This window comes from Achroia grisella, unplaced genomic scaffold (genome assembly GCF_030625045.1).
Source record: "Achroia grisella isolate CSIRO2021 unplaced genomic scaffold, CSIRO_AGI_Agris_v1 utg784, whole genome shotgun sequence".
Taxonomy (NCBI): domain Eukaryota; kingdom Metazoa; phylum Arthropoda; class Insecta; order Lepidoptera; family Pyralidae; genus Achroia; species Achroia grisella.
In genome coordinates, this window is record NW_026713024.1 from 951,497 (window position 1) to 979,219 (window position 27,723).

The window sequence follows — 27,723 nt, forward strand, 5'->3', positions numbered from 1 at the left end:
GATGGATTGTGTGAAAGATGATATGAATAAAATAAGAGTATGTTTAGATATGACGACTGATAGAGAGCAGTGGAAGAGAATGACATACTGCGCCGACCACAAATAATGGGATAAAGGCAAGGCAATGAATGAGTCGATTTTATTATTATTATTATATATTGATGTATGTAGCAAGAAACAATTGTGAATAAGATATTGGTTCAATAAATGTATTAAGGTCTTAGGTATCTTATTATATTAATGGATCTAAGTAAATTTGATACAACAGTTCCAAGACATTATTTTCTATATGACCATATACATAATCCTATATATAAAATTCTCGTGTCACAGTTTTCGTTCCCATACTCCTCCGAAATGGCTTGACCAATTCTCGAGAGTATTGAGTAGGTCTGAGAATCGGCCAACATCTATTTTTCATCCCCCTAAATGTTAGGGGTAGTCCACCCCTAAATTTTTATTTTTTATTTTAAGGCAAAACAATGTTTGCCGGGACAGCTAGTATACATATATATATACCAACGTACACTACAGTTACAAGAGATAAGACCACATTATATGTCTACATTAAAATATATTTAAGCGAATTATTATTAATATATTTTTATCATGTTCTGGAATAATATATTTACTAAAACCATGTTGTTTTGAAATTAAGAGTGCGAATTTATAAAAATTATAAATTTATAATTTCAGTAACGGATAGGTATCGTTACATAATTTATTGATATCAATAGAACGTCCAATTGTTTTTTTTTTTCAAAAAGGTAACGGCGTACTTGTTGGTAAAAGGTAATTGTCGCCAATAGACTACGGATACCACAAAATTAATTGAGGGATCCGTAATACCCCATACGTACCTTTACTGAGAACTAAGGTACTTTGCAATTTCACTGTCATACTTATAACAATAATAATATATACTTATTCAGCAAATAATTGCCAATAACATGCATTACATAACTCAACTTCACCAAAACCGAGCTTGGTGAGCAAATAGCTGGCAACACCATTTCAAAACGAAACACACCACGCTGCTGGCAACACCAGCAGGTTAAACAGATGGAAAAATGTGTATTAATTAATTCCAAATGATTATAGATGAACATGACAAATTTGATTATAATATAAACCAGTCTGTAGAGACTGCATCAACGCAAGCATAGATGGCATTTTGCATGGTAATCTATCGTATAGTTGACCCACTGTGTACCTCTAGTGGTATGTCGCACGACATATTACAAGTATAGTAACACCGCAGCTGCTCGCGGGCGACGGCTCCCTAACCGTTTTTATAATTAGCTATACTTAAAGCCGTCTACACAGAAACAAATAATAATTAACACTAACCATTGGCCCGTCGTCTCTTGTTTTGCGTCATTTCGGTATACAATTGCTTCTCATCATTAAATTACATATTGAAATCTCGAAATACTATTGCAAACACCTCGTCAGAACAAGTCATACATATGTAATCATCAAATTACTGACAACGGGCCGACCCGAGCGCAACGACCGTAAACAAAATAATGGGAAATTGGATCAGGAACGTCAGAACTGCGATGGTCGCTGGCGCCTCCTCGTCGGGGACGACGCCGCCGGTCGCGTGTTGTCGCGTGTTGTCGCGTGTTGTCGCGTGTTGTGGCGTGTAGTCGCGTGTTGTCGCGTGTACCTCGCTGGCGCGCGGGCCGCAGGGCGCAGGCGCGGCGAGGCTGCCAGTAGCGGGGGCGGTGCAGGGTACACGTTGGCGTCCTTCACACCCACGCCATCCAGCCCTCGTACATCAGGCACAGGTTCTCTGCGCTAGTCGCTTCGCTTATCATGTGCTCCACCTGGAACGAGTTCTAGGATGTGACGGTGTTTTACATGTAATTGTAATTGTAAAATTGTATTACATGTACTAAACCTTATATAGGTTTAGTACATGTAATAAAATTTTACAAGACTCCAAAGAATATTCTAGAATTGAATTTTATAATGATCTTTTTATTAAAACACTGGTATTTGTTCTTGGACGAAAGTTTTATTTTGTGATAGGTGGCCATGGGTAGTTGTATGTGGTAGTGCGTGGTGGTAGGTGGTTATAGGCGCCGATGAGTGGTGGTTGGTGGTAGTTGATGGTAGTAGGTGGTAGTGGGTGGCAATGAATGGTGATAGGTAGTGGTAGGTGGTAGCAGATGGTGGTAGGTGGTCATAGGTGACGATGAGTGGTGGTAGGTGGTAATAGATGGCGATGGATCGTGGTAATTGGTAATAGGTGGTGCTAGACGGCACTGGGTAGTGGTAGATGGTGATGAGTAGTGGTAGGTGGTAGCAGGTGGTGGTAAGTCGCGATGGGTGATGGTATGTGATATTAGGTGGTGGTAGGTAATAATGGGTGGTGGTGGATAAGGATGGGTGGTGGTAGGTGGCGATAAGTGGTGGTGGGTGGCGTTGGATGGTTGTGAGTGGCGATGGGTGGTGGTAGGTGGCGATAAGTGGTGGTAGGTGGCAATGGATGGTGGTGGGTAGCGATGGGTGGTGGTAGGTGGTGATGGCTGGTGGCGGGTGGTGATGAGTGGTGATGGGTTGTGGTGGGTAGCGATGGGTGGTGGTAGGTGGTGTTGGCTGGTGGCGGGTGGTGATGGGTGGTGGCGGGTGGTGATGGGTGATGATGGGTGGTGATGGGTGACGATGGGTGGTGGTGGGTGGTGATGGGTGGTGGCGGGTGGTGATGGGTGGCGATGGGTGGTGGTGGGTGGTGGTGGGTGGTGATGGATGGTGGGGGTGGTGATGGGTGGTGATGGGTAGTGGCGGGTGGTGATGGGTGGTGGCGGGTGGTGATGGGTGGCGATGGGTGGTGATGGGTAGTGGCGGGTGTAGATGGGTGGTGGTGGGTGGTGATGGGTGGTGGTGGGTGTACCTGTTCGGTGGGCGGCAGGCGGCGCGTGTTGTCTGGGTCGCGTCCCTCCAACTTGAGCCGCACTCTCTTCCACACGCCGGCGCCCTGCGCGTTACGCTCGCCGCCTGTACACATATACATACAGTTAACGCCGTCCATATAAACCGGATACAGATAAACGATATCATATGTCTAAAACAGAACGAGAAAACATCTATATCTGTATTAAATTTTACTCAAATGAGTCAAGTTGCGTGAGCAACAAGCATGATTCAGTTACACTCATTTAAATAAATGAACAAAAACGGATTTTCTTGAAAAGACATTACAATTTTTTTTATAAAACATATTGCAGTTGAGAGAATTCGTACGAAAAGAAAAAACAGGTAAAATGAAAGCTTAGATGAAAAATTATCTTCAAGTTACCAAGACGTGCACGGATATTGTAGTTATAAATATTTAGTAGCTGAACAGAAATGTGTGTGTGTGTGTGTGTGTGTGTGTGTGTGCGTGCGTGCGTGCGTGCGTGCGTGCGTGCGTGCGTGCGTGCGTGCGTGCGTGCGTGCGTGCGTGCGTGCGTGCGTGCGTGCGTGCGTGCGTGCGTGCGTGCGTGCGTGCGTGCGTGCGTGCGTGCGTGCGTGCGTGCGTGCGTGCGTGCGTGCGTGCGTGCGTGCGTGCGTGCGTGCGTGCGTGCGTGCGTGCGTGCGTGCGTGCGTGCGTGCGTGCGTGCGTGCGTGCGTGCGTGCGTGCGTGCGTGCGTGCGTGCGTGCGTGCGTGCGTGCGTGCGTGCGTGCGTGCGTGCGTGCGTGCGTGCGTGCGTGCGTGCGTGCGTGCGTGCGTGCGTGCGTGCGTGCGTGCGTGCGTGCGTGCGTGCGTGCGTGCGTGCGTGCGTGCGTGCGTGCGTGCGTGCGTGCGTGCGTGCGTGCGTGCGTGCGTGTGTGTGTGTGTGTGTGTGTGTGCGGTCCGTACCTTGCCTGTGCGGGGGCGGCGGCCGCGCGGGCGGGCGGCTGCTGCTCTCCGCCTCCCAGCGCTCCCACGCCGCCGGCAGCCTGCGGGGGAAGATCGACGCTTACATTCTCTCATCTTTTCACTCCTACTCTACTTCGTACAGTACCATTTTACTACTTATAGTATAGTAGGTAGTTTACTTTGAAATTATGTCAGCTCGAAGCAAATAGCCCTAACCAAGTATGTCATCATAAATGTTGACATTTTTCCTAGAAAGAAAGTGCAAAATTGACAATACTTTCTATAGAAAGTAGGATGGATTATGATCCGTCCTACATACTTTTTCTTATCTCATCAAATATGTCTAATTTTATGACCCCTCGAGCGATCCGCTCTTCTATTCCAGCAACAATCGAAATTACGACTGTTTTAGACAATGTTGAACCCCAAGTTGAATAACGTCGTATTCGTCGGGCAGGAGTAGCCTTTCTGCCGTTCCAAAAGTTCTTCCGCTGTTCAGAGTGTCCTTTGCTCTCTCAATTTTAGTTATAGCTGAAGATACTTACTGTAGTAGTGCATCGTGCATGGCCGGTATTTCGTTAATCAAATGTGCGGCGGCGGTGGCGGCCGCGAGCACGGCAGCGCGGTCGGGACGACCCCCTGCTGCCAGCTGCGTGAGCTGCGCGGATACCGCTGCCTCTCGGGATAGATACTCGCGGGCTGGGTTGTTGCCCTGCGGTAGTCAAATGGATGCTTAATTTAATATTTAGAAAATATAGATCCTGGCAGTGAAGCGGTTCTTGCTCGTTGCCACGTTGGATGCCGTTCAGCTATAAGGGTGGCAGGGTCGTCATGTAAGGGTGCGTTCGTTACGCACATGATAGATACGTTTGTGTGTATACTGTTTCGTTTAGTAAGTAATTAGTAATCCTTATATACTGCTTACTTACTACGTACATCATTCATCCTTACAAATTATCACCATCCTGGCGTCGCTGTTTATGGGATATTCTTGCAGGTGTGCCCGAGCGCGGCCCTGTGTGTGGCCGTGTACTAGTGTACTAGTGTACTAGTGTACTAGTGTACTAGTGTACTAGTGTACTAGTGTACTACTCACCGCGAGCGCGTGCAGCGGCGCGCGCACGTCCTGGTGCAGGCGCGCGCGCGCGGCGCCGGCGGCGGCGAGGGGCGCGGCGGCGGCGCGGCGCCGGTCGAGCGCGGCCCTGTGTGTGTACTAGTGTACTAGTGTACTAGTGTACTAGTGTACTAGTGTACTACTCACCGCGAGCGCGTGCAGCGGCGCGCGCACGTCCTGGTGCAGGCGCGCGCGCGCGGCGCCGGCGGCGGCGAGGGGCGCGGCGGCGGCGCGGCGCCGGTCGAGCGCGGCCCTGTGTGTGTACTAGTGTACTAGTGTACTAGTGTACTAGTGTACTAGTGTACTACTCACCGCGAGCGCGTGCAGCGGCGCGCGCACGTCCTGGTGCAGGCGCGCGCGCGGCGCCGGCGGCGGCGAGGGGCGCGGCGGCGGCGCGGCGCCGGTCGAGCGCGGCCCTGTGTGTGTACTAGTGTACTAGTGTACTAGTGTACTAGTGTACTAGTGTACTAGTGTACTAGTGTACTACTCACCGCGAGCGCGTGCAGCGGCGCGCGCACGTCCTGGTGCAGGCGCGCGCGCGCGGCGCCGGCGGCGGCGAGGGGCGCGGCGGCGGCGCGGCGCCGGTCGAGCGCGGCCCTGTGTGTGTACTAGTGTACTAGTGTACTACTCACCGCGAGCGCGTGCAGCGGCGCGCGCACGTCCTGGTGCAGGCGCGCGCGCGCGGCGCCGGCGGCGGCGAGGGGCGCGGCGGCGGCGCGGCGCCGGTCGAGCGCGGCCCTGTGTGTGTACTAGTGTACTAGTGTACTAGTGTACTAGTGTACTACTCACCGCGAGCGCGTGCAGCGGCGCGCGCACGTCCTGGTGCAGGCGCGCGCGCGCGGCGGCGGCGGCGGCGAGGGGCGCGGCGGCGGCGCGGCGCCGGTCGAGCGCGGCCCTGTGTGTGTACTAGTGTACTAGTGTACTAGTGTACTACTCACCGCGAGCGCGTGCAGCGGCGCGCGCACGTCCTGGTGCAGGCGCGCGCGCGCGGCGCCGGCGGCGGCGAGGGGCGCGGCGGCGGCGCGGCGCCGGTCGAGCGCGGCCCTGTGTGTGTACTAGTGTACTAGTGTACTAGTGTACTAGTGTACTACTCACCGCGAGCGCGTGCAGCGGCGCGCGCACGTCCTGGTGCAGGCGCGCGCGCGCGGCGCCGGCGGCGGCGAGGGGCGCGGCGGCGGCGCGGCGCCGGTCGAGCGCGGCCCTGTGTGTGTACTAGTGTACTAGTGTACTAGTGTACTACTCACCGCGAGCGCGTGCAGCGGCGCGCGCACGTCCTGGTGCAGGCGCGCGCGCGCGGCGCCGGCGCGGCGCCGGTCGAGCGCGGCCCTGTGTGTGTACTAGTGTACTAGTGTACTACTCACCGCGAGCGCGTGCAGCGGCGCGCGCACGTCCTGGTGCAGGCGCGCGCGCGCGGCGCCGGCGGCGGCGAGGGGCGCGGCGGCGGCGCGGCGCCGGTCGAGCGCGGCCCTGTGTGTGTACTAGTGTACTAGTGTACTAGTGTACTAGTGTACTACTCACCGCGAGCGCGTGCAGCGGCGCGCGCACGTCCTGGTGCAGGCGCGCGCGCGCGCCGGCGGCGGCGAGGGGCGCGGCGGCGGCGCGGCGCCGGTCGAGCGCGGCCCTGTGTGTGTACTAGTGTACTAGTGTACTAGTGTACTAGTGTACTACTCACCGCGAGCGCGTGCAGCGGCGCGCGCACGTCCTGGTGCAGGCGCGCGCGCGCGGCGCCGGCGGCGGCGAGGGGCGCGGCGGCGGCGCGGCGCCGGTCGAGCGCGGCCCTGTGTGTGTACTAGTGTACTAGTGTACTAGTGTACTAGTGTACTAGTGTACTACTCACCGCGAGCGCGTGCAGCGGCGCGCGCACGTCCTGGTGCAGGCGCGCGCGCGCGGCGCCGGCGGCGGCGAGGGGCGCGGCGGCGGCGCGGCGCCGGTCGAGCGCGGCCCTGTGTGTGTACTAGTGTACTAGTGTACTACTCACCGCGAGCGCGTGCAGCGGCGCGCGCACGTCCTGGTGCAGGCGCGCGCGCGGCGCCGGCGGCGGCGAGGGCGCGGCGGCGGCGCGGCGCCGGTCGAGCGCGGCCCTGTGTGTGTACTAGTGTACTAGTGTACTAGTGTACTAGTGTACTACTCACCGCGAGCGCGTGCAGCGGCGCGCGCACGTCCTGGTGCAGGCGCGCGCGCGGCGCCGGCGGCGGCGAGGGGCGCGGCGGCGGCGCGGCGCCGGTCGAGCGCGGCCCTGTGTGTGTACTAGTGTACTAGTGTACTAGTGTACTAGTGTACTAGTGTACTACTCACCGCGAGCGCGTGCAGCGGCGCGCGCACGTCCTGGTGCAGGCGCGCGCGCGCGGCGCCGGCGGCGGCGAGGGGCGCGGCGGCGGCGCGGCGCCGGTCGAGCGCGGCCCTGTGTGTGTACTAGTGTACTAGTGTACTAGTGTACTAGTGTACTACTCACCGCGAGCGCGTGCAGCGGCGCGCGCACGTCCTGGTGCAGGCGCGCGCGCGCGGCGCCGGCGGCGGCGAGGGGCGCGGCGGCGGCGCGGCGCCGGTCGAGCGCGGCCCTGTGTGTGTACTAGTGTACTAGTGTACTAGTGTACTAGTGTACTACTCACCGCGAGCGCGTGCAGCGGCGCGCGCACGTCCTGGTGCAGGCGCGCGCGCGCGGCGCCGGCGGCGGCGAGGGGCGCGGCGGCGGCGCGGCGCCGGTCGAGCGCGGCCCTGTGTGTGTACTAGTGTACTAGTGTACTAGTGTACTAGTGTACTACTCACCGCGAGCGCGTGCAGCGGCGCGCGCACGTCCTGGTGCAGGCGCGCGCGCGCGGCGCCGGCGGCGGCGAGGGGCGCGGCGGCGGCGCGGCGCCGGTCGAGCGCGGCCCTGTGTGTGTACTAGTGTACTAGTGTACTAGTGTACTAGTGTACTACTCACCGCGAGCGCGTGCAGCGGCGCGCGCACGTCCTGGTGCAGGCGCGCGCGCGCGGCGCCGGCGGCGGCGAGGGGCGCGGCGGCGGCGCGGCGCCGGTCGAGCGCGGCCCGCAGCGCGGCGCGGCGCCCGCCCGCCGCCTCCGCCAGCGAGTCGGCCGTCTCCCGCGCCAGCGCCGCCACGCTCTCCACCTGGTGACCACAAACGTGCACCTCATACTCTCCGAGCCGGAGCCTGATTTCGTCGATCGTTTGCTTTCGATCTAATAATTCTAAAACCGTAAGTTTATATTGTATCGTAAAGCCTAAACTTCGACCCACTCTTATAATCACAGCTGACGTTCACTAGGTTTGGCAATACAACTATCTCAATATTTTTTTGAAATTTTCAGCCGAAACGACATTGGTAATCAGAATTTTCTTAATCTTCATACGAGTAAAATGCGACAGAATAAATTCATTTTAGAATATAAACACTCACCCATTGTGTATCGATATTTCCTTCCGGGTGTAACATCTCCATCAACGACTCCTCCACCGGCGACACGTCCAGAGAATACTTCTGAGCCAGTGTACACGCCTGCAAACCATTACAATGTATACATTTACTTTATGGTATTAAAGTATATATTCTATTCATTCGTAAACAAGTTAATGCTTAAAAATATCAAATAATGTATAAACATTATTTGATACGTACGTACGTACGTACCTCTCCCAGCGCGTGAGTACGTACCTCTCCCAGCGCGTGAGTACGTACCTTCTCCCAGTGCTGCAGCGCGCCGCGCGCGGTGGAGGCGGGGCGCGCGGTGCGCGTGCGCGCTCGCTGCGGGGCGGCGGCGCGCGCGTGCCCGGCGAGCGCGTGAGTACGTACCTCTCCCAGCGCGTGAGTACGTACCTTCTCCCAGTGCTGCAGCGCGCCGCGCGCGGTGGAGGCGGGGCGCGCGGTGCGCGTGCGCGCTCGCTGCGGGGCGGCGGCGCGCGCGTGCCCGGCGAGCGCGTGAGTACGTACCTCTCCCAGCGCGTGAGTACGTACCTTCTCCCAGTGCTGCAGCGCGCCGCGCGCGGTGGAGGCGGGGCGCGCGGTGCGCGTGCGCGCTCGCTTCGGGTCGGCCGCGCGCGCGTGCCCGGCGAGCGCGTGAGTACGTACCTCTCCCAGCGCGTGAGTACGTACCTTCTCCCAGTGCTGCAGCGCGCCGCGCGCGGTGGAGGCGGGGCGCGCGGTGCGCGTGCGCGCTCGCTGCGGGGCGGCGGCGCGCGCGTGCCCGGCGAGCGCGTGAGTACGTACCTCTCCCAGCGCGTGAGTACGTACCTTCTCCCAGTGCTGCAGCGCGCCGCGCGCGGTGGAGGCGGGGCGCGCGGTGCGCGTGCGCGCTCGCTGCGGGGCGGCGGCGCGCGCGTGCCCGGCGAGCGCGTGCGCGGCGTGCTCGAGCGCGTCCGCGCGCGCGTTGCGCGACGTCCACGCCGACTCCAGCGCGCGCTCTACCTCGCGTAGCGCCGGGTTGGCGCCAGCTCCCCACTTCACTCTGTAATAAAAATTATATTAAAGATAAGACGACGTACTTGTACGACTCGTATTAGATATGCAAATACGACAATGAAAGACTAAATATTTCTATATCAATATTATAAAAAGTATTAACTAAGAATATCTTAAGCAGAGAATAACAATGAAGCAGCAACGCGGAAAAAGATTGCGGTTCAACTAGTGTTCAAAGAATTTTAAATATCCCAATAAGTAAGGAGAAGCAACGTTAGTTCGCACGTACCTCTGCAGCGCGGCGGCGACGAGTGCGCGAGCGCGCGCGCGGGCGGCCGCGAGGCGGTCGGCGGCGGCCGACAGGTCGCGCGCGCAGCGCCACAGCAGCGCCGCGTCCCCGCCACCGGCGCCCACCACCTGCGGACACCAGGACGACACAGACGTCAGCACAACCGTCACATTATACTAATGTTACTAAATTAAAATCATACAGAAATAAGTAACAGTCATATCGGAAAACATCCGACTCGAAGGACCATTTCGATTAATACGTAGGTGTGTACCTAGTTATTTGATTCGACTATAACTAATAATAATTAGATAACAAAGTAGTATAAAGATCCAAGTAATAGTGCTCGAGTTGAACGTAAGTACTCAACGCGTCGCGGTGGACTATAACAGTTTGCACCCACATGCTACCTGCTTGCGTAAGTACGCGGTAATTTGATCATACGGCAGCTACCAGTCCCCCGCGGCACGTCACTTGCGCACGTCTCTTGCAGCACGTCATTTGCACGCGTCTCCCGCAGCACGTCACCCACGCTCGTCTCCCGCAACATGTTACCTGCGCTCGTCTCCCACGGCACGTTACCTGCGCGCGTCTCTTGCAACAAGTCACCTGCGCGTGTTTCCTGCAGCACGTCACCTGCGCGCGTCACTTGCAGCACGTCACCCACGCTCGTCTCCCGCGGCACGTTACCTGCGCTCGTCTCCCGCAGCACGTCACCCACGCTCGTCTCCCGCGGCACGTTACCTGCGCTCGCCTCCCGCAGCACGTCACCCACGCTCGTCTTCCGCGGCACGTTACCTGCGCTCGCCTCCCGCAGCACGTCACCCACGCTCGTCTCCCGCGGCACGTTACCTGCGCTCGCCTCCCGCAACATGTTACCCGCGCGTGTCTCCCGCGGCACGTCACCCGCGCGCTCGCCTCCCCAGGCACGTCACCCGCGCTCGCCTCCCGCGGTACGTCACCTGCGCGTGCAGCAGCGCGTGCGCGGCGGCGCGGTGGCGGGCGGTGTGCGCGGCGGCGGCGGCGCGCGCGTGGCCCCTGGCGGCGCGTGCGGCGCGCTCGAGGCGGGCGCGCGCGGCCTGCAGGGCGGCGGCCAGGGCGGCGCCGCGCTCCACGCGCTCGGCCCGCAGCCCGGCCCGCAGCCGCGACGACCGCGCCTTCTCGCACAGCGACTCCAGCGACACGCTCCACGACGCACCTGCGCACCAGCGATACACTCCAACGCGTACTATACTTAGCTTATATTCCTCACTTCATTACTAATTGTAATAAAATATAATATAAACTGTGTTTAAACGTATTAATCTCCGTTTCTTATTAGAATAGCACGAGCTGAGGAGTCGGGTACGGATGACACAGTGTGAGTGGTCCGGCTCGTTTGATCGTTCACTCATAAAAATAAATTAGAAAATTCTGGATGGTTTGACTGTAATAATAAACTAAAACATTCATAAACACACAATTAAAAACCTAAGTGGTCTAGCGGTATCGCAAACAGCTTTACTTTCGACGATCGTACCATGCGAGAATCAATTTTCGCATGGTACGAAGACTATTTACAAAAACAAATTTGACAACCTCGGTGGTCTAGTGGTTTAGCACACCGCTTTACTATCCGATGGTCGTGGGTTCGATTCCTCGCACGGTACAAACATTTGTATTCATGATTATTTCTGTATATATCGGTCTGGGTGTTTTCTATGTATAATATGTATTTATTTACAAAAAAAAAACGTATCCATTTATTTATATCAGTTGTCTAGTACCCATAACACAACACAACCTCTGCTTAACTTGGGACTAGATGGCGCTGTGGGAATTGTCCTGAAATATTATTATATTATTATTACTATTTACAAAAAACTTTATCTAAGTATTTACATCAATTGTATAGTATCCATAACACAAGCTCTGTTATATTAGGAGAAGATGATGCCGTGTGAGGATTATAATTATAAAATTGCCATTAAATATATATCATACCGATCTCCTTCTGTTCGACCTCTGCGTGCAGATCGAGTCGAGCCCGTCGCAGCAGGCCGCACAGTACGCACGCGAGCGCCTTCGAATGCACGCCCACCACGCACCGCAGCACGTATTCCGCGGTGAACCTGACAATACCACACACATTGATCACTGAGCAATTTCTACTTATAAGACTAACAACGGGGGAATATTAATAATAATATTGTGGAATAATAAAGCCATTGCTTGAGCTCCGCGCTGGGTTCCCCCTGGAAACCATCCTGATAAATTCCCGGTAAATTTGTCACGATGGGCTAATTCACTTGACCTCATGCTCATCTTATCGTCCTCCAATTACCATTACCAAAATATATAATACATACCTAGACGGTCAAAAGGGGCCGTTCAAGTATTACGTAAGCACGTAATCGGTAATTATTTATTTTTTACACAAATGGCAACTCTCACATTGTCTTTGCTAAAAAACAATATATTAATTGGAAAATGTTGACTTAAGTATGGAGGGAGGGGGAAAGCTTTGCATATTTTTGCTGACAAAGGGGGTGGGGGGTAAATAATTGTGATTAATCTGCTTACGTAATACTTGAACGGCCCCAAGGCTAAAAAGAGAGCGCTCCAGATTGCGTGAAGGAATATGTCGGTAATGAAAGTCAGCTAATGAGAAAACCAAATGACAGAAACGTAACGAACCTTTTTACAGGTTTGCACAGTGCGGCGTCGTCGCTCAGCGTACGCGCACCGACACCATTGAACGCTAGCGCCATGTTGCGGCACATTGTGAAAACCTCGTCGATTATTTGGATGCGCCGCACCAGAAATATGTCTTCCAGGACTGAACGGATCACTGGACTTTGAAGAGCAGCCTGAAAGATCAACACAAACATCGTCATCCTGCAGACGTTTCGCACTAGACATGTGTCTTGCAGAACAGAACGGATCATAGGACTTTGAAGAGCAGGTTAAAAGATCAATGCAAACATTGTCATCATTTAAGCGTTTACTTGATGGCCAGTTTTCTCTTTAAGGCTGCATGGCACGACCTCTCTCCACACAAAACGTGTTACTATGATTTTTTTCTAAAGTAACCTCTTTTTTTCAAGAATGGTTAGTATAGTTATAATTGTTTTAAAGTAAAATCTAATATAAAAATATATAAAATAAAAAATATTTAGGCAACTGGCCTAAATATGTTTAGGAGTGTCAGTCCCGGCTCTCCAGATAAAATGCAATATATATTTATGTATTAATATTAAACTCGATGAAATTAAAATAAGGTAAGTAATATCGAAGTTTTACATTAGAAAATCTGTTCTTTAAAGAAGTTATTTTTAGAATTACATGTAAATGAAATACTCACTTTTTATTAAGTACATTGATTCCTTATCAGGCTACCTTTGTACATATTATAGTATCAAATTCTAAATGAGTAAATAGAATAGAATAGAAAATCATTTATTCAAATAAACTTACATTGAAGCACTTTTGAATAGTCATCAAAGTTTTTTTTATCTACCGCTCATTCGGAAAGCTGTCTCATCACAAGAAGAACGAGCAAGAAACTTGTATGTTGCTCTTTTAAATAATTTTATTCTTATTTTACAATTTAAGTTTAAGTGTGTGAATACAAACTACTGATTAGCACTAATTCAATTAAATAATCAAATAGAAGAACTATTGATTACACAACAACTGGTTAAACAATTAATAAGAGGAAATCAGTCGTAGTGATTAGAGCAGACCAGTCCCTACAAGCAGCACCCGTTCACGAGTATAATGGTATTTTTTTTGTCGATGAATATATTGTTTTACAATATGAAATTTGGCATACCACGTAGTATTTCAAATGGAGAAGGAAGTTCCTACTTTTGACCCCGGTCAGTCACACTCCTAAAGGCGAAATCGCAAATCAAATAATACTAACATAAACAAACATACTTATTAAACTTACCGACATATGCATGGCTTCATTTATATGATCTATCTTCCTCCAAGCTGGTGGAGTTGGCACTGCGATGTGATCGGCCAATTCTCTTGCCCTTAATTCAACAGCCGCGAAAAGTCCATTGAAACCCATCAGCAACATGCGGCCCGCAGACTGGCCATCGCCGTCAGGAGTGGTCGCGGAGAGTAGGAGCTCATAGCGAGAACGAAGCTCTGCAGCCACCACTTGAGCCATACTAGCTGGAGACTAAAAAAATTCATTCCTTATTATCTTATCCTGTTTTGTGCAAAATAATTTTTGCTTGGGGTGCTTGCAGCAGTATACGGCTCTACTGTAAATCTCCCCACATAATAATTTTGTTAATGTTAAATAAGTATTAGAAACATTGAAATAGAAATAATCTTTATTCAAAATAAATTTAATATAATCAATCTCTTTTGAATAGTCATATTTGTTTATTCTTAATCATTCGTAAAGCGGACTCATCGAAAGAAAAATGAGAAGGAAAATTAGGTATTGTACTTTTAAATAAATGTTGTTATGTTTGTTTCTAATTGTTAGGAACTTTTTCCATCATTTACCGTAAAATGGGAACAAACTTACCTCCATATCCATTACGAGATATCTTAAATGCATCTCCAATTCTGCTAGTAAATCATTTAGAGAAACAGGAGTGTTCATTATTACTGTTTTAAGTTCATTAATCATTAACAGTGCCGACGGTTCTTCGGAGTGCACCTTTTTCAGTGCTTCAGGTAAAATAATAGTGCTGAAGTTATAATTCAGTTGTACCAAGTCTGCTAGCAGAAGGTTAGCGTTGCGAACACATTCCACGGCAATCGGCAAAGAAGTATCCTCGGCGGACGCTGACTGTAACGGCAGTAACGAAAGCAGCTCCACTGATTGCATCGAAAGTGCACTCATGTCATCCAGAAACCACTCTCCCTCTCTGGAAGTCAAATCAACAAGGCAGTCTCCCGCACTTTGTGCTCCATTTTCTAACATCAAATACCTTCTGTTCAAATTGCACAACATGCCAATAACCACACACTCTAATGCAGTGGCGGATCCATCTTCAGTTCTTACCCAGTTACTGATATTGTTTTTCGCTTCCATATAAGCTTCTTGTGCTAATACAAGTGCATCAGGTCCACCCTCTAGTTGCAAGATCTCTATTGCTTTTTTAAGGTTTTCATTAGCTTCATCATATATCGTTTGCAGGCGGTAATTATAAGCGGAGATTTGTGTAGCGTCTGTGTTATTAGAGTCCTCTAGTAATTCATTGACTTGTTTGGAAACCTCCCTGCAAACTTCAGGCGATTTGCTTTCTAAAGCTGTGGCCAAAAACTTTCTGAACATTACTACTCGGTGGTATTCCGTTTGGCTTTTAGGGTAGTACTGTGAAACTGCGACGTATTGTGACAGAAGTTCTAGGCAGGATCTGACGAGGTGATTCGTTTGGTCAATGCTCTGGTTAAGTTCGATTTCGGCTTGTTCACATTGTGAAATCATGGAACTTTGACCAGCATTTGCCAAGAATTCTTTGATGTGGTCAAATATCGGTTTATCGTCATCTTCATTGGTACCAGAAAATTCTTGAACCCATATCATCAATTGCGGCCCGTTTATCGCTTCATTGGTCTTAGCGAATATTTCTATTTGAGTATCGAAATCTTTGAGTATTTTCACGAGAGCTTTCATCGAATCTTCGACGGCATTTTTAGCTTTTTTGTACGAGGTATATTTCTGAGAGATGGCATATAGTGGATGATTACTTAAGTTTGGTCCGCAGGCCTCTATCTCTTTGATTAATGCAATCTGTTGGTGACATTCCTGCAACTTAGTTTCCAGTGATTCGAGTTCGTCGTGCTCCTTCAGCCAATTCTCGGCACTTTCTTTCACCTCTGGGAGTATGGCCAAAAATTGCGAGCTAAAACAAATAATGACAAACGTTATTGCGGCCACTACATGAATAATTTATGTGTTCAATAATTCAGAGCGCTTAAACAGGAAGTACGCCGTGTTAATTCGTAGTGGCTTTTAGAGAGGCATTAACAATTATAATCTCTCATATTAGCAGCATAAATTATGTATAAGTTATTACATTTTGCGCCCAAAATAAAATCCATTTTGCACAATAATTTATATGCATACATATTGAAATAATGACGTAATACGAGACTTTAGCGTTCATAAAACCTAATATTTGTATTTGGTACTAGGTGTAAGAATAAAATGGAAAACACTGTACAGTTCGCTGCTAAATTTAATACCAGTAACCCAATTCAGCGCTTGCTGAATTAGGGTAGCTGGTGTTAAATGAAATACTTTTATTTTCGGACTACTCTAAAAGCTGGCTTTACAGCTTCTACCGGATGATAGGGGTCGAGTGTCGATGACACTCCAAAGCCGCGGAAGGATTTATGGGGCGGTTGAAAGCTAACTCCCGCCTGACGGATATGATTTTAGTCTGAGGGCTCCGCTAGGGGTTCGGACCTCGGCTCAGGCCATCGTAATTTCGATCCCCGTTTGAATTGGACCGGGAATCGATTGGAGGGGACGAAATACTGTATACACTTACTTCAACTCTGCAATTTGATGTTTGAGTTCTTGCGCGCGTACAGCCAGCATATCAACAGCGGCACGTATATCGCGTTGCGTGCGCCTGCGTTTCACCCCACTGGATCCGGAGCTCACCCCCGCCGCTCCCCACTCCACCAGGGGATCGTACACGAAGGCTTCCAGTAACGTCAGCAATGTTTCTCGGCCTCTGCGCATCGTACGCAGCACATGTTCGCAGGCCAACCGGAATATACCCTGGAGAAGAATATTATCTTTTACTAACTGCAGTTTTATCCGTGAATTCGGGTAGTATTTATTATTCTCTATTTTAAATTTGGAAATGATCTATTTATATTCTAAATTTCATTCATATCATAAAAATACCTTCTATCTTCAGGTTTACTCAAATAATACTTCATATTATAATCCAATAGTTCGAATGTGTCGCCAATACAATGAAATTCTTATCTCGAATAGAAATATAGATATTTTCCATTCAACACTGGTCCAGTTCCGGAGACAATTAAATTTCCACCGTAAAGAGACAAATTATATTTAACATTGTACCAATTTTCTTTTCTTTAATATAAATAAAATTCTGTTAACATGATAATTCATTGCATTACGTAGTTATATATTATTTTATATTTAGTTTACTTTTCATTATATATCCTTATCTAGCTATCTAGCGTATATTGAATATATATCTATATAATTTAGCTTTTAGGCATACATAATGTTGGATTAGAATCCAGTTTTATACCGAACTACACGCTCATAATTATATTATTATATTGATTGCAATCTGTTTTGTATGCAAATAAATAAATAAATAAAAGTCGGCATTCCACAAGTGCACCCCTGATGTTTCAGGCGTCCATAAGCTACGGTAACTTTAGCATCAGGTGAACCGTATGCATGTTTAAAGTCATAAAAGTCTGATCTGTACGTATTAGTACTCAACTCAAGATATCACATTACGTTATATTCTATAAGAATTATAAAAACTAGTGGTCGCAAAATGGTCGAAATTCGAGCATATTATGATGATTTTTTTATAATTATTATTAATACGACTATATATTATTCATATTTGAAACCATTATTTTAAAATCACAGATTAAGTACTACACTACACTAGTAAATTATCAAGAACCGAAGTCAGAACAAATCGTAAGAGAACAGAGTTATAAACAAATATATAAAACATATTTTTGATTAGTCAGTTACAACAAGAATACGATTTCCTTCCCATGTCAGGTTCAGGATACATAATCTTGTGAAATGACTATACATGGCCATCATATAAGAAGGAAAGAAAGAAATATGTGATGTACATGTACATGTACATTATGGGACACAGTCACCTAGATACATCAAAATAATAATTGCATTTAATAATGCCTAGTAAGACAAATTCAATATTGTCTACTAAGCACTGCTGTGTCTAAACAGATCAATATTTCTATGTACATATAGCAGTCCATTATCATCTGTAATATACATCGTCTCGACTACCAAACATAGTATCACTTAGCCGCAACATACATCAAATAACCTGTCAGTTTGTTCTCCTGTCGAGTAGAGCTATTCTGTAAGCATCACTTACGAATTTGAAAGCTGAATCCGCGGCGAGATTGTATATCGATATTCTGCAACTCAATAGCGACTGCAGCGCCACACGCTCGAGAGCGGGATGGAGGTAAAACAGGCACTAGTGATTTTATTAGAAATATAGCCAAACTCAATAGCTCAGTTGGAACTTTATATTTCAGAAGTGATATGGGTGTATCACTTCTCAAATATAAAGTTGCAGACTGCAGCGCCACACGCTCGAGAGCGGGATGGAGGTAAAACAGGCACTAGTGATTTTATTAGAAATATAGCCAAACTGAATAGCTCAGTTGGAACTTTATATTTGACAAGTGATACACCAGTGTCAAATATACAGTTCCAGCTTGAGTGATGTGATGAGTGACATGAGTTGATAAAATACGTACAGAATACCAATACAGTTACATAATAAAAACGTCCCTACTCTGTAAATTCATCGAACCGGTTAAGCAGAAATAGCTTTAAGAAAATACACGTTGATTTCAAGCGCGGACTGACTAGATTGGGAAAACGAGTAGTGTAGTTAGACTGAGCCAGACGTATCTGTTTCCAGCAGTTAATATAGTGACGCGATTCCTGAGGGATTACATTTTGAAGAGCCTGCACATATTCCGATAACGTCTATTCGAATATTATTCTAGCACATTTAGAACTACAATTATTCTAGTTTTATATCTTTTTTTTTTTAATTTATATATTAAACGAAAACCAAGGCTAACTATATACATATTGAATCAATATACACAACACACTAAACCACTGACACTGGCTGGTTTTCACAAATTAAACTAGAAATAAGACATTACACATTGCTGTTCGTTAATCTCCCTATAACTTGAGAACGGCTGAACCGATTTGGCTAATGTTAGTCTTGAAATATTCGTGGAAGTCCAGGGAAGGATTAGACTGTGATAAAATATGAAGAAATTGCATGTAATATATCTATATTTTATAGTAAAAACAACAATTATATGTTCCCATACAAACAGGATGCGTTCAGAAATTTATTGCGTAACTAAACTTCAAAAAAACGGCGAAACGGAATTCGTTTTGTCAGCTAGTTTCATATAAAAAAGTGTTTGTAAAATACATAACAAAAGGCGGTTTTCGAAGTTTTCCCGAGAGACTGCAGCATGGGGTTTTTCTAGAAGGGTATATTAAGGTTTCTTAAGGGTCGGCAACGCATGTGACACCCCTGGAGTTTCAGGCGTCCATAGGCCATATACCATAACCGTTTACCATCAGATGGGCCGTATGCTTGTTTGCCACGTACGTGGTATAAAAAAAAGGCGTCTACAATTGTACACGTGTACGTTCCGGGCACAACTAATATTAATCAAGACTGTTCAGAACTAGAGTTGTAATGACGGACTATAGCTCGTCAGCAGTAGCCAAGCACAAAAGAATATTAAATTGCCATTCCGAATTCATCGGCAGTGTTATGTGCATACAAACTGCGGGAATAGTTTGCCCGGTTCGTTCCGGATATTGCCATTGGCTCGTCTGTCACATTGAAGCCCTTCCGGATACTTGTCGGTACTCGGTGTGCAGTCGCCTTACTATCGGCCAATCATCGGTCTACCTAAGTAGGTCAAGAAAGTAGGGTTGCCAACTTTTTATGACAAAAAAAATGTATAATCTGGTTTGGATAGGAAAAAAATAAAGCATGTATTAGAAAAAAAAAGGATTTTTCAAATTCTATGTTTTTATTGCTTTAAAAACGTATGTTTCTGTGTTTTTACACTAAAGCTGTGTCAAATGTCATAACTCACAATTGACATCTAACATTTTGTTCAGTAATTATAAATCGTTAAGTACCTATAATGAGTATTTTGTTTTAAGCATCACAGTAAAGGTTGAAAATAAAGTATTTTTGCGTACTTTATTTGTAGGATACGTTAATATAAAGTATGGTTGGCAACCCTAGTCACGAGCTACGACTCATTCATATCGATATTGAGGCCGCGAGGTCCTTTCATATTCCTATCTGGACTATCTTTTTACAAGATTTCTTGTTGAATTAACAAATAGCAATATTCATAGACGCTTGAAATGAGGTACAAACAGATATAAATATAATGCACACAAAATCTTAAATAAGCAACAACAACACAAAATCCATTTTTACGATATATGACGGCCACGGTGGTCTAGCGCTACCATATTGCCTTACTCGATGGTCGCGGGTTCGATTCCTCGTACGGCACGAACATTTGTATTCATAAGTATGTTTGTATCGGTCTGGGTGTTTTCCACGTATAATATGTATATATTTACGAAAAAATCTATATATTTGTGTCAGTTGTCTAGTACCCATAACACAAGCTAGATGGCGCTGTGTGAATTGTACTGAGATTATTATTATTATTCAAAATAAGTTTCCTGATATCATATCAATCGTCTTTGGAATGTTATTTAGAAGAAAACTGAATGAACCAGCCATGGCAACATTGTTGATGAATGACTGAATGAAAAACAAATGAAGCAGTCACATATCAAGATGTCATGTCCAGTGACGTTTCGACGCCTGACATGACGCGGTCTGACCAAACCCTCGTCAGAGGGGAAACATTTTAGAATAACCTCCGAGACCAGTTGTCGGTAATGCTCGAGTTGCAGGCTGTACATTCAATATTATTCAAATGCGGACATTGCAACTTTATTTCTCTTTTTATTGGTTAAAAAGTATATAATATTTATTTATGTTTATTTTATTTATTATTGTATATCTATATATATAAAACTCAAAGGTGACGTAGTGATCTATCAACGCACAGCCCAAACCACTGGACGGATCGGGCTGAAATTTGGATTTTGATTAATTCTACCCCCAAAGGGATAAAATAGGGGATGAAAGTTTATATGAAACTTTGTCAATTTTAAACCGATCGGGCTGAGACTTTGCCTGCATAAAGCTACTATGACACAGGCATCCCATAAGAAAGGAGTTTGATAAATTCCACCCCTAAAGGAGGATAAATTAACACGAGCGAAGCCGCGGACAAAAGCTAGTTTTATTATAATTATAATATAATTAGAACATTATTTAATTGGTTGAATTTTAAATGTTTATTTTTCTCAAACTTTGGACATTTGTCGTATTGACAATTATTGGCGTAGGTAATCATTTATAAGATAAAATGTAAACAACAACGAGATCAACAGACACCTGAAGTAGTGCATGGTGACCCGCATGCAGCTGTCAGCATTCCTGATACATCTTCCAATACACCATTTTCTCACCAAGTGAGATAATGGCTTCTCTAAGCATGGAGGTGTTATATACGTGTATACAGGACAATAATTTGTAGCCAATAATATGTACCTATCTTAATACAATAGTGTGTAATAAGCTTTACAGTAAATTCGTGATCTAGGCTGCACCGTCAGTTACAAAATTCTTCCACGTGCAGTTTCGCAGAAGATGCAGCACTTTCCTATTAAATTAAAAATTATATTTCGACAGAATTGCAAGAAACGGCCTCCATCGCGGAGCTGCCGATGGTGTAGTAATTAATAAATATTTTATAAAAAAAATATTTTTTTTTTTAAATTCCTTCTCGGCTGTGATATAATTCACGTCGTCGATCATAAAACTGTTTGAAGAAGCTGGCTCATGCTATTTTAACAATATTTTCACCTACCTATGCCTACGAGTCATTATTTTCAGAAATGAATAACATTAAAAACTCGGTTAGAAACCGTTTGACAGATGAATCCAGTTCAGCACGCATTTTACTAAAAGTAACATCGTATAAGCCTGACATAAATTATTTGTCATCTAACCTGCAGCAACAGAAGTCACACTACTTTTACAGTAATTTAATTTATGCGTGTAATGAAAACAATCCAAAATGTACTTCTTTTGTTTACTTTATTTCATAGAGAGTTTTGATAGTATTTATTATTATTATTTTCCAAGTAATCAGAAAGTCAAAATGATTTAATGGCAGGTCAATGACACCATTAAAAGTTTTTTGGATGAAATGGCACGTTGATGCATAAAATTTCGTCTACCCTGTACTACTAGTACATAATTTTCGTCATATTTTAGTTTGAAGACATCATATAAAGAGACTACTCTTTATATGATGTCTTCAAACTAAAATATGACGAAAAATACGCAGCAAAAGCATCCATTAAGTCCACCAGTAATCCACAAAGTGGAATGATAAGTAAATGAAAATGTTTAAAATAATGAATTTCACTTCATAAAATGATCCTTCCAGCTCATGAAACTTAGAAACAGACCAATCCCAAGCTCATTAAAATTTAGGCTTCGTTTGTTGAAATTTAGGTTTTTAGAAGGGGAAGGGACTTGATAAATATTTGATTCAGGTCTAAATATAGCCTGCGCACAGCTATGCACGAGTTGTTTTGGTTTTTTAATATGTATACAATTAAAATAACAACTCGTTACATATATATTTTATAAATATAATGTAAAATGTCAGATTGACCTCCACGGAGTTTCCCATGGAAAATAGTTATTAATAAATTTTCGTGTTTAATATACACCATTGCGAGTTGTTATTATTAAAATAACAACTCGTTACATATATATTTTTTAAATATAATGTAAAATGTCAGATTGACCTCCACGCAGTTTCCCATGGAAAATAGTTATTAATAAATTTTCGTGTTTAATATACACCATTGCGAGTTGTTATTATTAAAATAACAACTCGTTACATATATATTTTATAAATATAATGTAAAATGTCAGATTGACCTCGACGCGGTTTCCCCTGGAAAATAGTTATTAATAAATTTTCGTGTTTAATATACACCATTACGAGTTGTTATTATTAAAATAACAACTCGTTACATATATATTTTTTAAATATAATGTAAAATGTCAGATTGACCTCCACGCGGTTTCCCCTAGAAAATAGTTATTAATAAATTTTCGTGTTTAATATACACCATTACGAGTTGTTATTATTAAAATAACAACTCGTTACATATATATTTTTTAAATATAATGTAAAATGTCAGATTGACCTCCACGCAGTTTCCCATGCAAAATAGTTATTCATAAATTTTCGTGTTTAATATACACCATTATATAGTATAAAATAAAAAAGTCGTTATCGCTGTCTGTCCGTCCCTATGTATGCTTAAATCTTTAAAACTAGGCAACCGATTTTGAAGTGGTTTTTTTTAATAGGTAGAGTGATTCAAGAGGAAGGTTTGTATAATACATGTCCACCCGTGCGAAGACGGGGCGAGGAGCTAGCCACTTATATTGTTAACCGGGTCTTAACACGAATACTAATATAAATCGTGATAAATTCCTGATGAATTTGCCATGATTCTCGAGTCGAATTCACCTCATTCCTCTACTGGTGCCTTAAACCGTTAGCACAAACGAGTGCACTATTCTATTACAATCCTCTGCATAAAATAACATACACATATGTTTCCAATAACAATTTTTGTCTGTCTGTCTGTTTGTTCCGGCTAATCTCTGAAATGGAATTTTTTTGGAACGTAGCTGATGTAATAAGCAGTAATTTAGACAATTTTTAGTTTAGAAAAATAAAGTAATTTCCAGGCGGACGAAGTCGCGAGTAAAGCGAAGACAGACAGACAAAAATTATAAATAAAGTTATTTTGGTATATGTACCGTATTTATATTAATATGCATGTAGTAAAAAAAAACTCATCGTGATTCAAAATGTTGACCACGACCAATCTGAGAAGAAGAAAAAGTAAAAAACGGTTATTTCAATATTACAAACAGACACTCCAATTTTATTTATACGTATAGATGTATAGATGGCATTGAGCTCGCCTTTTTGATTTTTTTATTGTGCAATAATGAATAAAAAAAAAATGTTATGTCATATCACAATTCAAAATATTTGTTATATACATTTTATACTGTATATAAAAACCTACCTGTAACACGTTACTGAGTAACGAGGAATGCAATGTACCGATTTTAACTACAACACTTCGTAGTGTCAGCCACAAAACACGTCGGGAACCGAGCAAAATTGAAAAATTCCAAGTCTACTGTGTGCAATTTACTTTAACACTTATTACTACACGTAACATATAGGTAGCACAAATTCAATTCAAAATATCTTTATTAATTTCGGTCTATTACAGACTCTATGATATGTCAAATCTACCGTCAGTTCGGAATGATTTCGAGATGAGAAGAACTGACAAGAAACTCAGCTCGTATTCTTTTCAAATAAATGTTGTACATGTTTACAATAATACAGATTCATTTTTAAATTCAAATTTGGGAGAATATAGTGACCACAGGCATACGCTATTGCTGAAGCAAATAGTCTAAAGTCGCTGTCGCGTCTGTCCGTCTCTATGTATGCTTAAATCTTTAAAACTACGCAACGGATTTTGAAGCGGTTTTTTTTAATATATAGAGTGACTCTAGAGGAAGGTTTTTTTTTTTTTTTATTGGGTTGTTTGGGCTATTGTCAGATGTGTAGCACCTGTAGCACTGCGACCTACATAGATCTATTGTGCTCGCCCTTTTCAGAGTTCGCTACCTAGACCCGTCAGGGACAAGAATTGAAGGATATTCTTAGGAGCGATCGTTTTTATCTCCTCGGGAAAGAGTGTAAACTTTCCAAAGGAGATATTTCGTTTATGCATGAGTGGGCTACAACCACATAGGATGTGAAGCGGCGTTTCCTCTTCAGTTTGGCAGAATCTGCAGATACTTGTCGTGCATACGCCTAGTTTAGCCATATGCTTGTTCAATTTGCAGTGTCCTGTGAGGGCCCTAGTCATCATGCATATGTTGTTTTTACTCAATAGCAGTTTATGTTTTTACATGTACACCCGTGCGAAGCCGAGGCGAGTAGCTAGTATAAATATAAAAAGGAAACCAAATTGGTAAATCTCCTTAAACCAATTATATGGTCGTACTTATAAATTGGCTGAAAATATAACATTTCTTCCTTAGTACCAGTACAAATCCGGAGCTAGTTTACTATACAATTCTGTGTGAAACAAGTGAGAATATTCCGTGGTAGCGACGACACGGTGCACCAAGTTAATATAATGACGTTGGATGGGGAGTTACTTGGAATTCCAACAAGTTCCAACTTCGCAGCTCGCTCGTCCGTGTCCTGCCAACTTACGATAACAATATCACACCTAGTTTTTTATTCTATTTAACGGATAACGGTCTAGCATCTTCTACATTAACAAATTTATAAATAACTAGCTACTCCGCCTAGGTTTCAGACGGGTGTAAGGTATATATATACATATGAACCTTCCTCTTGAATCACTCTATCTATTGCTGAAAATAGGTTACGTAGTTAAAAAGATCTAAGCGAACAGACAGCGTAAACGACTTTATTTTATACTATGTAAAGATAATGTTTTTGTAGAAGAAATCTAATTTTAAAATCATAGTGCTGATTACACAAAGATTGAGTGCGTAGCGGTTTCTATGTTGATTGTGACATGCCTAATCCTTGTTAATGTGTATTGATTTAGAACACTATATATTTAAACGATAAACACGCAAGTTTCTCTCTCATTATTATATCTCATGATTGATTTTAGAAATATGGAAGCGTAGCGGTTTTTGTATTGATTGCCGCATGCATTCTTATGTAAAATGTGAATACTATAACTATCAGATGGCAATTGTAAGTAGCTTTGACGTAGTCTAGTGTTTTGAGTAGTCATGCTCACTAAAATGTCCAGACTTGTGGCGGCGTGGTGAGCAGGGTCATTGGGCTCCCTAAAATATGGTCGAGCGCAGTGATGGCTGGCTCATCCGTCATACTCGTGAACGGGTGCTGCTTGTAGGGACTGGTCTGCTCTAATCACTATGACTGATTTCCTCTTATTAATTGTTTAACCAGTTGGTTATATACTCAATATTTTTTCTATTTGAGTATTTAATTGAATTAGTGCTAATTGGTGGTTTGTATTCACACACTTAAACTTAAAAATGTAAAGTAATAATAAAATTATTTAAAAGAGCAACACGCAAGTTTCTTGCTCGTTCCTCTTGTGATGAGACAGCTTTCCGAACGAGCGGTAGATTAAAAAATGTAATGACTATTCAAAAGTGCTTCAATGTAAGTTTATTTGAATAAATGATTTTCTATTCTATTCTATTATTTTTGTGATGAGTCCGTGTCCTGAGTGGTAAAATCATAAAAATATGACTATTCAAAAGTGCTTACATTAAGTTAATTGAATAAAGATTTTCTATTCTATTGGCCTTACATTTGAGTTCGACCTGCAATGGCCACTTGAAAATCGCTTAACAGACTGCGAACCAAGCTGGGCCGCTGCAGGCACAACTTGGTATAATGGGGTGTCGCTTCAAGGGAGGCTTGTGACTGCGGAGCGCCATCCCAGACTATGGCCCATGGCCCATCTATTGACCTGTCCTTTGTGCCCAACATCCTGGACAAAGGAAGATCTAAGAGGTGCGATAGAATGCGCAAAAATCGTCGCAACGTTCTGGGGAAAATATATTGAGTTGCCGTTGAAACGAAAGAAGTTTTTACATTTCTATAATATAAACTTTTGAATTGTATATACAGTTAATATTATGTAATAATTTTGGAATAGCAAACAAGCTGACGTACAACCTGATGGTAATCAGTCTCCAAACCCTATTTACAGCAGAACAGCACTACGTAATAGGTACATTGATTGTGGAATAAAAGAACAATCCATCACATTTAAAATTAGTGTTCTTGTTGCTAAATAACATTTACATGTGTGCAACTGTGATGAAATCAAGAGTAAATTATATTTACTACTGTATATACTGATAATATTTTAAGAAAGGTGTTACAAATGAATGTGGATGGTTATAAGGGCAGAGGAAGGCCGAAAAAGAGATGGATGGACTGTGTGAAAGATGATATGGTAAGAAAGGAAGTAAATAACGCGATGACTGCGAACAGGGATGAATGGAACAAATCCACAAATAAATGGGATAAGGAAGAAGCAGATGATGATACTGAATGTCTCCAGCGCTACGGATATCGTTATTATGGTACACTCGTGAGACCACTCATAAGTTGGCATTCCAAGGGCCTTTGCTATGCCTCTTATCTTGTAACATCACTGCTTAACCTGCATCTCTATAAGGACACAGCTTACAAAGCAATCTGCTTGGCAGCTGAAATAGTGTCCACAACTCCCGTCCTCGACCTGAATTACACACGAAGTAACCGAGAGAGTCGGCCTTTAAAACAAGTTAATTTTAGTTGCGGATTCGATCCCGGAATCCCGTGGGATAGAAATGAATGTTTGATCGCGTGGAGCACATTGTGTTGAATAGAGAACGAGTACACCGGAAGGCGAGAGCGATAACCGTCGTAAGTGAACTTCCGGGAGCGAGACGATGCTTATGAATAAATGACATGGAGCCTGTAACGTGGCATTACGGCTATTTTTAGCCGACTTCAAATATGAGCAGCCAGTGGCGTACTGTGTATATATATATTTTGGAAATAAGAAAAATCAGCAGTAGATTAAACATTCAAATATATTAAAACGATTAAAATAATAAAGTATACATGTTGACATAAGAAATATTCCTGAAATATTATACTTTCAACAATATATATAAAAATATATCCGTTCTGGTGTCATCAAAAAATTCTCAGTCGCATTTATTTAAATTGTTAGTATTAGTAATTGTTAGTAGTTAAAAAATAATAGTAAATTAATAAAAAAATATATAGTGTACGTGTTATATGCTATTTCCATGTCAGTTACAATATAAAAAAATACAGTATTTGTCGTTGCTTTTGTTTTGCTACCCTATAAATCTCTCTCCATGCTACACCACTGCAAAGGCTACTCAATTCGGTTGTATTTTTAGTCAACTACCTAAAAAGATCAAGATATTTTATAGCTAAGTGATGGATATAACGTAAATTAATCAGTTGTATATATATTTATTTATATGTCTTATCTTTAACAAACACGTCCACTGGAGAGGCT

At 44.7% G+C, this 27,723-nt stretch overlaps 3 protein-coding genes and 1 long non-coding RNA gene across 4 annotated transcripts in view; 1 reads left to right on the forward strand and 3 right to left on the reverse strand.

The window, feature by feature from the left end:
• Positions 1 to 1,303: 1,303 nt before the first annotated feature.
• Positions 1,304 to 4,708, reverse strand: LOC131851513 (serine/threonine-protein kinase SMG1-like). The gene is made up of 5 exons (XM_059202021.1): positions 4,703 to 4,708; positions 4,396 to 4,562; positions 3,851 to 3,930; positions 2,903 to 3,006; positions 1,304 to 1,832 (listed from the first exon to the last, which is right to left on the reverse strand). Exons 1-5 carry the CDS (start codon positions 4,706 to 4,708, stop codon positions 1,755 to 1,757), a joined length of 435 nt encoding a protein of 144 aa, XP_059058004.1. The 3' UTR covers positions 1,304 to 1,754.
• On the forward strand, positions 4,707 to 7,859 carry LOC131851514 (uncharacterized). The gene is made up of 16 exons (XM_059202022.1): positions 4,707 to 4,742; positions 4,935 to 5,054; positions 5,100 to 5,219; positions 5,444 to 5,563; positions 5,612 to 5,704; positions 5,909 to 6,010; positions 6,066 to 6,167; positions 6,332 to 6,433; positions 6,489 to 6,587; positions 6,643 to 6,744; positions 6,790 to 6,909; positions 6,958 to 7,047; positions 7,248 to 7,367; positions 7,423 to 7,524; positions 7,580 to 7,681; positions 7,737 to 7,859. Exons 1-16 carry the CDS (start codon positions 4,707 to 4,709, stop codon positions 7,857 to 7,859), a joined length of 1,653 nt encoding a protein of 550 aa, XP_059058005.1.
• A 150-nt stretch (positions 7,860 to 8,009) lies between these two features.
• On the reverse strand, positions 8,010 to 8,707 carry LOC131851495 (uncharacterized). Its single transcript, XR_009357891.1, has 3 exons — positions 8,642 to 8,707; positions 8,363 to 8,461; positions 8,010 to 8,073 (listed from the first exon to the last, which is right to left on the reverse strand). It is a non-coding gene; the product is annotated as an uncharacterized LOC131851495 (long non-coding RNA).
• A 1,845-nt stretch (positions 8,708 to 10,552) lies between these two features.
• LOC131851515 (serine/threonine-protein kinase SMG1-like) overlaps positions 10,553 to 27,723 on the reverse strand; it is a 199,222-nt gene continuing 182,051 nt past the window's right edge. Inside the window, exons 3-8 of the mRNA XM_059202023.1 lie at positions 16,160 to 16,395; positions 14,182 to 15,508; positions 13,585 to 13,824; positions 12,327 to 12,499; positions 11,634 to 11,761; positions 10,553 to 10,848 (exon numbers count right to left, since the gene is read on the reverse strand). Coding sequence (XP_059058006.1) covers positions 10,553 to 10,848; positions 11,634 to 11,761; positions 12,327 to 12,499; positions 13,585 to 13,824; positions 14,182 to 15,508; positions 16,160 to 16,395 — 2,400 coding nt within the window. The remainder of the gene's footprint in view (positions 10,849 to 11,633; positions 11,762 to 12,326; positions 12,500 to 13,584; positions 13,825 to 14,181; positions 15,509 to 16,159; positions 16,396 to 27,723) is intronic.

What these genes read in the sequence shown, in the direction of transcription:
- LOC131851514 (XM_059202022.1), top strand. Translation starts at nt 4,707, where the DNA reads ATGATAGATACGTTTGTGTGTATACTGTTTCGTTTA. An exon ending in CGCCGGTCGAGCGCGGCCCT is followed by an intron (nt 6,168 to 6,331) that starts GTGTGTGTACTA and finishes ACTCACCGCGAG; the next exon opens with CGCGTGCAGCGGCGCGCGCA. An exon ending in CGCCGGTCGAGCGCGGCCCT is followed by an intron (nt 7,525 to 7,579) that starts GTGTGTGTACTA and finishes ACTCACCGCGAG; the next exon opens with CGCGTGCAGCGGCGCGCGCA.
- LOC131851513 (XM_059202021.1), bottom strand. An exon ending in GCCGCCCCCGCACAGGCAAG is followed by an intron (nt 3,007 to 3,850) that starts GTACGGACCGCA and finishes ATATGTGTACAG; the next exon opens with GCGGCGAGCGTAACGCGCAG. An exon ending in GCCTGCCGCCCACCGAACAG is followed by an intron (nt 1,833 to 2,902) that starts GTACACCCACCA and finishes AACTCGTTCCAG; the next exon opens with GTGGAGCACATGATAAGCGA.